Source organism: Pithys albifrons, chromosome 5 (assembly GCF_047495875.1).
Source record: "Pithys albifrons albifrons isolate INPA30051 chromosome 5, PitAlb_v1, whole genome shotgun sequence".
In the NCBI taxonomy this organism is placed as follows: Eukaryota; Metazoa; Chordata; class Aves; order Passeriformes; family Thamnophilidae; genus Pithys; species Pithys albifrons.
The window spans coordinates 1,870,865-1,883,806 of record NC_092462.1 but is presented as its reverse complement, the minus strand read 5'-3'; the positions used below and the strand labels follow the sequence as shown (position 1 = coordinate 1,883,806).

At 47.9% G+C, this 12,942-nt stretch overlaps 1 protein-coding gene across 1 annotated transcript in view; it reads right to left on the bottom strand.

Annotated features, from left to right (window-relative positions):
* Positions 1 to 12,942, bottom strand: part of FRAS1 (Fraser extracellular matrix complex subunit 1) — a 116,661-nt gene that overhangs the window by 73,498 nt on the left and 30,221 nt on the right. The window contains exons 3-9 of the mRNA XM_071555370.1: positions 10,593 to 10,700; positions 8,871 to 8,963; positions 7,167 to 7,326; positions 6,533 to 6,666; positions 3,918 to 4,001; positions 3,200 to 3,301; positions 2,924 to 3,115 (exon numbers count right to left, since the gene is read on the bottom strand). Of these exons, the coding sequence (XP_071411471.1) occupies positions 2,924 to 3,115; positions 3,200 to 3,301; positions 3,918 to 4,001; positions 6,533 to 6,666; positions 7,167 to 7,326; positions 8,871 to 8,963; positions 10,593 to 10,700 (873 nt within the window). The remainder of the gene's footprint in view (positions 1 to 2,923; positions 3,116 to 3,199; positions 3,302 to 3,917; positions 4,002 to 6,532; positions 6,667 to 7,166; positions 7,327 to 8,870; positions 8,964 to 10,592; positions 10,701 to 12,942) is intronic.

Below are 12,942 nucleotides of genomic sequence, written 5' to 3'. Positions count from 1 at the left end.
CAACACAAAAAAAATGCAACCACACTGCTCTGCCAAGACTGCAAAAAGGAGAGGCTGTGGGGGATAACCTGTGCCTTGGCTGCACAGAGACTGATCTCATTCCAGGTTGGGAACACGTACTCTTGGCTCAAAACCTGCTGAAAATGGCTTTTTGAGGATTGGGTCAGAATCACCACAGACACTTTGTTGGACATGTTTGTTTGAAAGGGTTTGGAGCTAAATCTCTCCCATAGCCTCCTTTCATGTGGAGCTGTCCAGGATTTGCAGTTCATATCTGTGAACTCATTACACTTTCAACAGGATGATGTGACCAGAAAACAAATGGTGCCTTAATAAAGAGATGAATCCAAATGCTCCTGGCTTCCCACCAGCTCTGATTTATTGAGGCAGGTGCCTAAAAAACAGACCTGCAACTCCGGAAGGAAAACAAAAACCAAAGAGAAAATATGGCCTTTGCTTTTTGAGGAAATATTTGCTTGTAATTAATTAATGCACACCTTGTACTGTTGAGGTAAACTGAACATGACTCGAGGAGTTTTGAACTCCACATGCTCCCATCTCCAGCTGTTGTTCTGGAAAACATGCCTGGCCTTCCTGAATACTGGGGCTTTTTTGTCAGTACCCAAGGTGTGAGCATGAATATTAACCAGCCCTCTCCAGTGAGCCATGACAGCACCATCATCATTAGTGGAAATGATCCAATTCACAGCCAGGAGCACGCAGGAACCTCACCCCAACAGCTGCAAGGGCACAGAGTTTTATGGCAAACACGACTTCTCAGGCAGCAGAACCTCTGTGGTTTTATATCCCTGCAGTCTGAGAGCAGGTGACCAGCAGCAGGGCTGACTCGGGGTCACACCTTGTGCTTTTTGGCTGTTTCAAAGGCACAATCTCAGATGAACTTATTCCTTGGAACACTCTGCCTCATCTGGGGCTCCAGGTGTGGATTCTCACTTGTCTGAACACTCATTAAACCAACTTAACCCAGTCCAACTGTCCTGGCCAGGTCTGGGTTGGATTTCAGACACACCACAAGGGTGCTGCTGCTTTAGCACACAGGCAGAGTCATCAGAAAAACATCACCACTGAGACAGAAAACCCAGAAAGCCACAATTCCTTCCCTTTTCCTCACTCACACTATAGAGCAGTAGATATAAAACTAATAAGAGTCTACCAATTAAAACAGATCACAGAGGCACAGAATGGTTTGGGTGGGAAGGGACCTCAAAGATCATCCAGTGCCACCCCCTGCCATGGGCAGGGACATCTCCCACTATCCCAGGTTGCTCCAAGCCCCGTCCAACCTGGCCTTGGGCACTGCCAGGGGTGGGGCAGCCACAGCTTCTCTGCCCAACCTGTGCCAGGGCCTGCCCACCCTCACAGCCAAGGATTTGTTCCCAATATCCAATCTAAATCTGCCCTCTGTCAGTCTGAAGCCATTCCCTGTGTCCTGTCACTCCACACTGTAAATAGTCTCTCTCCATCTTCCTTGCGGGCTCCTTTCAGGTTCTGGAAGGCCACAATTAGGTCACCCCAAAGCTTCTCCTCCCCAGGCTGATGTCTTGGTTTGAGATAAGCAACTGCCAACCCCCCCAAGCACAGAGAGAAAAGCCTCCCTCCTAACACCAGGGAAAGGGAGGAAAAGAGAGGGGAAAGGAAAAAACCTTCAAACCACGTTTATACTAAAACTACATATATCTTTACAGAAAGGAAGAGACAATTAGAAGAGAGTCCAAATATACACTCACACAAGTCTGCAACACACAACAAATTCCTCACTTCTTAACGAACACACAAACTTTACTGTCTTAACTACACATTACTTAAGAAGAAGCTTATTCCCCAGGGAGACAACCCCAGTTCTCCCACATTTTGCAGTGACAACACACAAGTCTCATCCCCCTGCAAAAACAGGCAATTCAAACCATATTTGTACAGGTGTGGGTGAAGCATCCAACCCCATCTAATGTATTTTGCACAGCCACTACAGAGCACAGGTAATATCCTGGCTGGGGAAATATGAGATTTGGAGTAACCAGCACTGGGAACAAAATACCTTGCCAGCTTCACTTCCACACCAGGAATGGCAGGGAAAAAATGGAGAAAAGTACAACAACGATTTCCATACCCAAATACCTCACTGTGGCACGGAGAATGAAGAGATACAAGGAATTTTTCTTACACTTCTATGCTGAGCCCTGCACCACAGCCAGCCAGGAGTCACTCTGGGAACTGCCTGGTTACCTGCACCAATGGAGCAGTCTGAAGAGTCACTAAACTTTATGAATTAACCAGTCTTTAATGACTAGATTAGATACTTTCTTTTCTCCTACCACAGATTCTTATTGTCACTTTGGTCTGTAAAAGATTCATTATACACAAAACAGTTCTTTTCAAGAAAAGTTGTATTTATTAGACTGTCACCACATGATTTGCATGATGCCTTCAGCTCAAAAGCATGACTTAATAAAACCCTGAAACACTGACATCTATTTTCCTAAAACCCAGAAACTGAAATATTGTCCTGTGGATACCAAGACCCATTGGGAATATCTGATCTCACAAAGCAGTCTGAAAGAAACTTGACAAGAATGAGAGACAAGTAACTAATAATTGTTCCTGGTAAAGTCACTGAATCCTCTGGGTGCCTGACCCTGCACTACAGCACAGCATGGGGGGCAATCCAAGCTGAACCTGCCACTGATTCACTCTGCTTTGCCTCCCACTGTGCAAAGCTGCATGGAAAACCCCAAGGCCTCCCTCCTTCCCTGGGAAATGCTTTCCAGGCAGTTCCACCACACAAGCCCTGAGAGAAGGGCCAGTACCTGGAGGGTCTGAAGTGGAGAAAAAATGAACAGGGAGGGGAAACAAAGAATCTGAAGGCTGGAGAGACACAGGTGGGGAGAAGCACAACCTTTCTCACCTTGGCACAGCGCAGGGTGGCACACTGTGCCCTGTGGCAGGTGACCTGCCCTCCCTGGCAGGCGCAGAAGTCGCAGCGGGAGCTGTTCCACATGTCCCCGTGGTGCCTGACGGTGCCACCGTGCCAGCAGCTCCCCTGGGAGGGCACACACTCCTCACAGCACCTCCCAGGGCGCTGCACCGGGCTCTGCCCCTGCAGGAGAGCAGCAGGCAGTGAGCAGGGCTGTGTGAGCACACAGGGGGGCACCCAAGGGGCAGAGGGGTGGGGGTTCTCTACCTGCTCACAGGTAACAGGGCCACAGGGCTCCCTCAGGCATCTCACTTCTCCTCTGTGACAGGCACAGGCAGTGCAGGCATTTTCTTTCCACTGTTCCCCATGCTGTTCAAAAAGGACACGGAGACAATTGTTAAACACTCTTGGAAAACAGCCAAATTCCTTCTGGAAACCTGCTTATGGAATATGATGGCTCCTTCTGCATGTCTGTATCAGATAACAAAGTTTGCTTTAAAAATGCTTATCTATCTCTACATCACCAGCCAACGGGAAGAAGAGGGATGAGGTCTAGAGGACACTGTGGTGTGTATTTCTCATTAATTGCAAACTAGTGGCATTGGGGAGGCCTTAACTGCTGTTATTAGCAAAAAATAATCATTAACAGAAAATCCCCATTAAATAATGCATTACATTAATGCCAGATGATACAATGAAAGCTATAAATACTTTGACCCCCAGTGCTTTCTGCTTTCCTCCTCCAAAAGAGTGGGAAGAAAATAAAGTGCCTTATGTGCTTCACCTTGCAAAACTCCCTTCTGCTGGCCAGCAAATTCTTGCTAGTCCTGATTTCTTTCATCCCTCCTGGCTTTCCAGGAAGGAAAAAAGCCATGGTGGTACTATCAGTGCTGGCAGGAAGTCAGAAGTCGGGGAGAAGGGAAAGGGAGACATGCCAAAAACTGTGAGCCACAACTGCCTTTTGGTGTGGTTTGTCCCAAGTCACCTGGAATGCTCTTCCTGACACCAAGCAGGGCTTCGGAGCACATTCTGGGCAGCACTTCCCAGGGGACAGAGCCACAACTTCATCCTGAGCAGAGACAAGGGAAATAAGAGCATAACAGTGCTTGGAATCCCAGGCATTGCGTATCCCTGGAACAACCCATTGTCACTCCAGGCTTGGCTTTGGCCCCAAAAGCAGCACGAGATCAGTGTCCAAGGCTGGAAAGGTGTTTCCCTCAGCTCATTTTCTGGCCTTCCCTGGATGGCAGCTGAGGTTTGAACACATGGACAGATGCAGATTATCACACACACAGGATGAAGTGCTTATAACCAGGCACACAAACATACAGAGGAAAAAACAGACATAGAGCTATGCAGGGAAGAACAATAAAGCAGGAGATGGATGAGAGGAGTTTTTCTTCCTGGTATTGCCACATTTTGAGGTTTTGAATGTGTGATTTACACTCATCACCTCTGAGGCATCTGCACTGTTTTAGTTAAATCCATCCATCCTGTCTGAGCAGGTGTTAAATTATGCTTAAAAACTGGATTTTCCTAATTTAAATTTTTTTATGACTGATTTAAATCATGCTGGGATAGACTGGGGTTCACATCAGAATAACACTTCCTGCAGACCTCAATCCCATCCATCCAAAATGTGTCTGTAACTCCACTGCTACAAATCTGCATACACCCAAAAACTTGGGAGAGCACAGGCACATCAGGATGACCAGCAGGTTGACTGGGGGACTGGAATTGGTGTGGAAAAGCCAAGCAGGATCATCTCCTCCTTGTTAGCCAAACCCTTGGCTTTCTAAGAGAGAGTGGGAGACTTTTGTACAGATTTCCCTGCAGAGTTAGAAGAACCCTTCTGTGGATTTTGGTGGGATATGTAGTGGACACTCAGGTGTTACAGGAAATTTTGGAGTTCCTCTCCCTCAGTGCCTAAGGGAGAGCACAGTTAGCTGAAAGATGGAAGTTCAATCCTTTATCTGAAAGATGGAAGTTTAACCCTTTATCTGAAAGATGGAAGTTTAACCCTTTATCTGAAAGATGGAAGTTCAATCCTTTATCTGAAAGATGGAAGTTGAATCCTGGAAGAATTTACATCTTGGCCTTTGACAGAGAGTGGAAAATGAAGGAAGGGACAGAAATAAAGACAAAGTGCTTGGTGTGACTGAATCAGAACAGGCGCCTGCACATCCTGCCCAATATCTCTTCTGCTGGGAAACATCCTTGGTAGGAAATACCTGGAAGACCACCAGGATCAGCTTTCTGCTGCATTAACTGGGATGAACTCAAAGCACACCACAGCAACAACAGTGTTGCTGTTCCCACAGATGAAACCCTAATGAGTAGCTGTTAAACATTAGTGCAAAGCCTCACCTGGAGTGGGAAAGGAGGAATCCAAAGCTGGCATAAATCTGTTTTAATGCAGAGTGCTTAGCAAATTAATACTAATTGAGTATCTCAGGACAAAGCCAAACACAATTAGCACACACACAAACAGGTGGGCATTCCTTCTACCCAGAAACAGTGTTAATTGCCCAAACATCTGGTTCAGTAACAGAAATCTGGAAAAGGACCAACAGGAAAAGAAAAAGAAGGATTTCCAGGGATGCTGTTGGAATGGAGTACACTAAGGGGCCAAAACAAAAGTAAAATGAAAAGGATTTAAAGAGCACAGTCACACCCTTCAGCACTGTCAATACAATAACAAAAATTCTAGAAACTGAGGGATTTGCCCAGTCTGGAGTGCTCTGTGAGGTTTGCTGCCTTTTCCAACCCTGTGTTAACACTGCATAGGATCCCACAGGGGTTTGGCTGGATTGATCCCTGCACAAATGCTAAAAAATCTCCTCCTTTGTCCACAGCAAAGACACAGGAATGTCCCAGTTCTCCCAAATGGACTAAACCTACAAGCTTGCCCAACTTCTCTTCCTGGTTTTGTTGGTTTCTAAACACAAGCACACGGCAGGAACAGTGCCCTGAGACTTTTCTTTCAGCTGAAGCTGCCTTGCTTTTATGAACTTGTGAAGTCAAAAGAGGAATTCCATCCAGATCTGAACGCTCTCAACTGTAGTTCTTGTAAAAAAAAAGGTTTAAACAAGGCCCACAAATCAAACTTTTCAGCTGCAAAGCAAACACTGAAATCTGCAAAGATAAACTCCATGAAAAATCTTGTGTTTTCATTCCTTGGTGAAAGGGAAATAAAGCCATTTCCTGATCAACCCTTGATAATTTCTTAGTATCAAACAGAAAGCTGACCCTGAGATTATCTCAGCTGGTTAAAACTTGGCTGTAATAATGCCAAGGTCATGGGTTCAATCCCCTGTGTGGGCCACTGACTGAAGAGTTGAACTTGATGGTCCTTGTGGGTCCTTCCAACTCAGAATAGTCTGAGATTCTGTGAGTCTGTTCCTTTGGCCAGAATTTGTGCTTAACTACCCAGCAAAGGGATGATGAAAGCAAAATGGTGGGGGGAAAAGGTATTATGGAAGAGCTTCACCATCTCCCCACACCACCCATGGAACATCCCTTTTCCCAACAACCACTGGTCACCCAGAAGCTCTACAGGGGAGGGTGCTGAGGGGTGTCCCCAGGGCTGGGGGGCCTGACCTGGCTGCACAGCAGGGGCTGGCAGGAAGCTGTGGAGCACTGAGTGGTGCCATCCCTGCAGACACATCTGGAGCAGCGACCCAGGTGCCAGCTCTCCCCGTCCTGGAACACGTGGCCATCAAAGGAACAAGGCTCTAAGAGAGAGGAAAACAGGGGGAGATTTTATTTTCCAATGCCCTTTAATCCCCTCCCACCAGACATAATTAAAGCACAAATTCTGGTTTGTCAAAGCAGGTAAAGGCAGTAACAATTCTGCCAGTTTCCAAGGGGTTTAGACTGGCTAATTAAATGCTCTGGGTGCTCTTGTCCCGCTGGACTTCGATGAGAAAAGGTATCCAATAGCACAAGAACTTTTGGAACTTGCAGTCCAAGTGTGCAGGAAATACCTGCATTTTTTCTCCCAGATTTTTTCAATCTCCAAAATAAGGACATGTAGGGCAGATCCGCCCACTGCTTAAAGTTCATCCCTCCCGTGGGTGAAGCCATTAAACATGTGACCATGGCAGCAGGACAGAAAGGCTGTCCAGAGCCACACTGGCATCTTCCCAATGAAAATGATAAAAGCTTCCCAGATTTGGGACCACAAGGAGGTTTCCAGCTTGGATCAGAGGAGCAGGCAGTGCCCCATACTCACCCCCTGGGCCCACACAGGTGGGGCAGCAGGAGCCCTGGGCAGTGTGCTGCTGCTGCTCTGGTGCACAGGTGAGTGCTGGGCAGGTCCTGGGGGTGCAGCTCACCTTCCCGTGGGCACAGGAGCACTGGGCACATCCCGAGCTGGCCCACTGCGTGCCATGCTGCAGCACAGGAGACACAGTGAGACCAGGAACAGAGCTCCTCTCCCTCCCCAAGCCTCCCTGCAGCAGTGCCACCCTCCCAGTGCCACTCCCAGACAGCTCCTGTGGGGCCAACAAAACATTCAGACACCTCTTTTCTTCAGAGAAACATTCAACATAGGCCCCAACACGCAGCAGAGCACAAGGTGGGCAGGTGAGCCCACCCACCCCACATACCTGACACACTTGGCAGCGATTCACACCTAATTAGGTTTGCTTACTCATTACTGCAGGAACAAACACCCCCACCCCGAGGCACGGGGAGGAAAACCTGGCCCCAAGAAGCAACAAAAGTGTTGCAACACTTTTCCAACAAAGAGAGAATGTTCATTTTCACAGAGGTGCAATATGGAATTAGGCAGGCAGTGGAAAAGCTCTTTCCAGACAGAGGATGTGTATCTTCCTCACTAGAGTTGCCAGGTGGATACTTGCAGAAGGGAGGGCAGGTCCCAAAGCATGTAAGTGGCTGGCTGCCAAAAGTTCTTCCTTCAGGAAATCTGTGCTGACCACTAGGATGAGTCTTTGCACTGTCAAAAAGCTGCTTTAGGATCCCCTGGCAGTGCAATAGGACTGGAGGCACCAACATGTCCATATCCTTGGGGGGATACCCACCCAAAGAATGGGCTCACAGAGAGCCAAAGACAAAAGGAAGAGAGCACAGGAAAATGTGGCAAAGAAAAAGAATGTAAAATGATGTATCACCCAAATCACAGGCACAAAGAAGGAGAGGAGGATGGATGTGCTACCCCTGCCATTCCAGTTTTTATCTGGCTCAGAGCAGATTCATGCTGCCCATGCCTCATGCTGGAATAGAGGCTGACAACATCCATCTCAGGTGCAGAGTGCACAGCCCAGACATGCAAATGTGCCTGGGAATTTTAGCATATTTCTGGAGCTCTGGGCCTGCCTTGCCTCTTGTCCAACAGAGAAGTCTGTAAGAGCCCAGACACAGGACTGGGTTTGCTGTGCAGCCACTGTGCTCCATTTGCCTAATGCTTGACATGATTCATTAACTGCTACCCACCAATCTTTATTTTTTTCTTATCTGCAGACACTTATTCTGATTGTTTTGGCCTTTCAGCCCCCTCTGGGTTAAACCACATCCTGGAACCTGCCTCTTGAATAATTCAGCCTCACAAAACACAGAGCCCAGGTCACACAGCAGCAATCAATCTCTGGAGCAGAGATGGCTGCTCAGAGAAAAGCCCTCTGTAACACAGTTAAATGTCAAGTCCACTGTGCTCTGGTCCCCTCCTAATGCTGCTGAACTGTCTCAGTCACCCACAGAAACAGGAAAAGGAAGGAACAGGTGGGAAAGTGTCCCCCCTTAGCCACGCTGGACACAGTGACACATTCCCTTCCTGCAAACCCCATTGTCTGATAGTGGCAGAATAGAAAGCTCATGGCCTATCCTTGCCCTGCTCAGCATCCTTCACTGACTGAGCCAGCCAGAGCTGCAGAGGGGTAAGGACTGGCCCTGCAGAGGAAGAGGAGGGAGCACTCACACTGTGGATCTGTCCCTCGTGCTGGCAGAATCCTTCCTGTCCAGAGGCACACTCGGGGCAGCACCTGTTGGGGGCTATTTGGAGCACTTCTCCCTAAGAACAGACAAGAATCCAATGAACACCCGACATCAAACAGAGACTCATCATGAAGGTAAAGCACCCTGTGCCCTCAGTTTAGAAAGGAAAGGTCTCCAGTTAAATATATAACACATCCCTCTGCTGAGAGGTGGCACTATCACTTTGGGTATTTGACATCTTACCCTCCAAACAACAGCAGGGTATTTATACCCCAACAGTACAACCAAAAATCCTCCAGTCAGACCAGTTTGCAACAGAAAACATTTGTTCAATACAAACCCCAAGACTATTCACTGACAGATCTCTGAGAAGGGACTGAAGTAGTTTTGTCAATAGTTTTCTGCATGCACAGGATGGATCTCAGTGGTTAAAACTTGGTTGTAACAATGCCAAGGTCATGGGTTCAATCCCCTGTGTGGGCCATTGACTGAAGAGTTGGACTCGATGACCCCTGTGGGTTCCTTCCAACTCAGAATAGTCTGGGATTCTGTGATTCTGATTCTGTGATTTCACCACACCACAAGTGCAGAACGAACTTGAACCATCAACTGCACTTGTTTGGTTTAATCTCCTGGTTCAGGCTACAAAACTGATGGTGGTTGATTTTCCACCTACTGAAAGCACCCCCTAAGCACAGCAGTAGGTCTCACACACAAAGGTTTAGAGACTGCCTGGGTTTGTTTATGCCTTGTTGCTGTAACAAGATCAGCAATATTTGCATACATAAGTAGGTAAGAAATAAACCATGGGGAGGGATGGGGATTTAGCCCTGAGGGAGGGATGACCACATGTTTTTTTCTTCTGAGATCCTTGGCAATACTTTTCAAAGTTTAAGTGACCAGATGTTTATGGAACACTGACACTTTTTGTCTTGAAGACTGCCCTGTCAAGGAGTCACACAGACTCACTGCACACCATAAATCTATTTCCCTTTATAAGCTTTAAAGTTTTCATTTATCTAATTTTGATCATCTTACCCAGCACACTCATTATTAGGTGTGCCATGACAGCACTCCTTTTTATTTCTCTCCTCTTCAGCACAAAAATTCCTAATATTTCAGTCCTGCTCAAATCAATACACAGTGGCAACAACAGGGAAAACCAGTAAGAATCAAAATGATTTCCTCATTAGTGCTGTCATATTGGAAAACATCTTAACCTGCTCCACAAAGCCACGTAATTATACTGGCAGTGCTTCTTTAAAACACTCATTGTCATTGTCATTTATGAATCCTGCCCCAGTAATCCAGATGTTAATGCAAGACCAATTCCATGGCCAATTAATGAAGGCCCAGACAAAGACAAACGGAGACAACGAGAGCTCAACGAGCACCACGAGGAAGAAGAAGCTGCAGACAAACAAGCCCAGCTCTGTTGTTGCTCAGCAGAGTGGAAAGTGTCCATCTGCATCTTTGAGGGGGGCTCAGCTCCACCTTCAAACGAAGGGGGACTGCAAGCTGGGCTCCTGCTGGGAGGTTGGACCCCAGTTCAGAGCCTTCCTTTGGGATCAAGCTGTTCCAACACCAAGCCTCTGGCTGGAGAGGGGCCAAGGAGACAAAGGCTTCCCACACCACGAGGAGGAGTGAAAGGGCCTGTGCCTGACCCTGGGCAGCCACATACAGTTGTTGCAGAGTCCTCTCTTACCTTCTGGAAGTCACACTGAGGGGCTCTGCAGACTGAGGGCTCACAGGTGACAACAGTGCTCTGACAGCGGCAGTCCTGGCAGGAATCCGGCTCCCACACCGTGCCATTCTGCAAATCAAAACAGAAATGGAATGAAACCCACAGGGCACAAGCCTGTGCTGCTTTACTCACCAGCAAGTGCCCAAATAGCTGAGTACAAACAGGGTGGAACAGGGCAGCCCTCCCTGTCACGGGCTCAGCAGGCCCAGCTTTGGCACCACTCACTCAACACCTTCACACACGGAGCTGAAAGACAAGGCCATGCCCGGCAAATAATCAGCTCCAGCAGCAGGATAATCCCCAGGGCACAACCTCCAGGAATCTCAAGGTGATTGCAGAATCACAGAGTCACAGACTATTCTGAGTTGGAAGGAGCCACAAGGATCATCAAGTCCAACTCTTCAGTCAATGGCCCACACAGGGGATTGAACCCATGACCTTGGCATTGTTACAACCAAGTTTGAACCAACTGAGCTGAGCATCTCTGGGCAACTTCCCTGTACTCAGGCTCAGCCTGTGCACACTGCAGTGCTGGATGAACACAGGCTGTGCTGAGGCAGCAGGGCCTGCCCCAGACACACAGCCAGGCATGGACAGGCTCTACCCGGGCACATTTAGTCCAAAATGTCACCAGGGACACTGTGGCCAAGCAGAGAGTCAGAACAGCTGTCGTCACCACTTGCTCAGTGCACCCAGCTGGAACACCCACTGCTAATTCCCAAGGGTTTTCACCAGCCATGCCTGACCCCTGCCAGCCCCTCCATGCTGAGGTCAGGATCCCACACTGCCACCAAAGCAAACAGGCAGAGCAGTTTGTCATGTGAAAAACTCTTTTCCATCAGACAATCCACTGGGCTAAGCTCACACCCCACAGACAGCCCCTGTCCGAGCCACTGAGCCTCATTTGGGAGGGATTTGAACACAGACCAGACACTGCTACTCATTTCCACCATGTAGTGATTTACCCCAGTAAGTCAATTTGCTCACAGTGTAAAGTAGGACTTGGGCAAATTAAGACACAGAAAGATGATTAACAGTTGACTACTATGAGCACATTTGGAGCCAACTACTGAAACTGTTAAGCATAATGATAAAATACTGAAATGTGCCTTAAAGGCCCATTAAGCCACTTAATGAGAGGAAAAAAACCCTGAAAACTCTGGCCACTTGCTCAGGCACTTCTGCACAAGCTGTTGGGTGCTGGAATGTCAATCTGCAGCACCCAGAAGAAACATTGCTCAAAAATCCTTGTGTCTCTTCCCTGCTTTACAAAAGCATTTCATCCCCATCAATCCGTGCTCCTCTCCTGTGGTAAAGGTTCCAAACTCTCTGGCAGCATCAGATATTTAGGGAGGTTCTCTGCTGAAGGAATGATGGTGGCAGTGCTGACCTCAGAACGGGCACAGCCCTTTGGGATAAGACACCAAGAGGGCAAAGAGGGGTGGAAATTCCTGCTCTGGAATTCAGCTGGTTCTCTGCTTGCTGACACAAGGCTGTGGAACAGAAACCTTGACATCAGCCCTGCCAGCAGATTTATGGTACAGTTAGAGAAGAAATTCAAGTTAAGTCATGTGTGTGCCAAGCCTTAGCTAAAACACACACTGGAGTTAATTCATCCCACTGGCTGTAGCAGCAGTCTCTGTTTTACCACTGGCAGCTCCCTGCAGGGAAACCAGGAGTGGGAAAGGAAGGGGCAGATTTAGTGCCTCATCTCTTGGCTCTCCTAAACCTTCTCCCACGGCCAGTCTCACTTACTAAAAAATAAAACCAAAAATTTCTACAGTGGGATAACGGCCAAAGGACTCACATGGCACGAGGTCAGCACAGAGCCATCCTTACCCACATCCTGAGACTTAAGTGCTCAGATTTCTGGTAAGAAAACCCTCTCCTTTGCTCTTCTCCCTTTGGGCTCAGATCACCTGCTCCTGAATCCACAGGGTAGCCCTGGAAGCATCCACACACATCAGTGAATTCCCTTTGCCAGGCACCAGATCAAACCCGACAGGTCTCTGCAGTCCTTTCAAAATTCAGAACCCAGTTAATAGTCAGGAAACTACTACCTGATCTTTTGGGGTATGAGAGTCTCCCACACAGCTCCTGGGGCTCAGTGTGCAGGTCTTTGGACAGTTCAACATGTACCTTAAGATTCTTTGCCCCAGACCCAGACTCCAGTCTGGACAGTGTGGATCCCACCCACCTGTCCTGCACGTTGGGAGGCTTTGTTAGTCCTCACCCCACACTTACAAGGACACTTTAAAGCTCTTTTTTAAACATAAAGCAAGACTTGTCAGCAGACACAGAAAGAACTGCT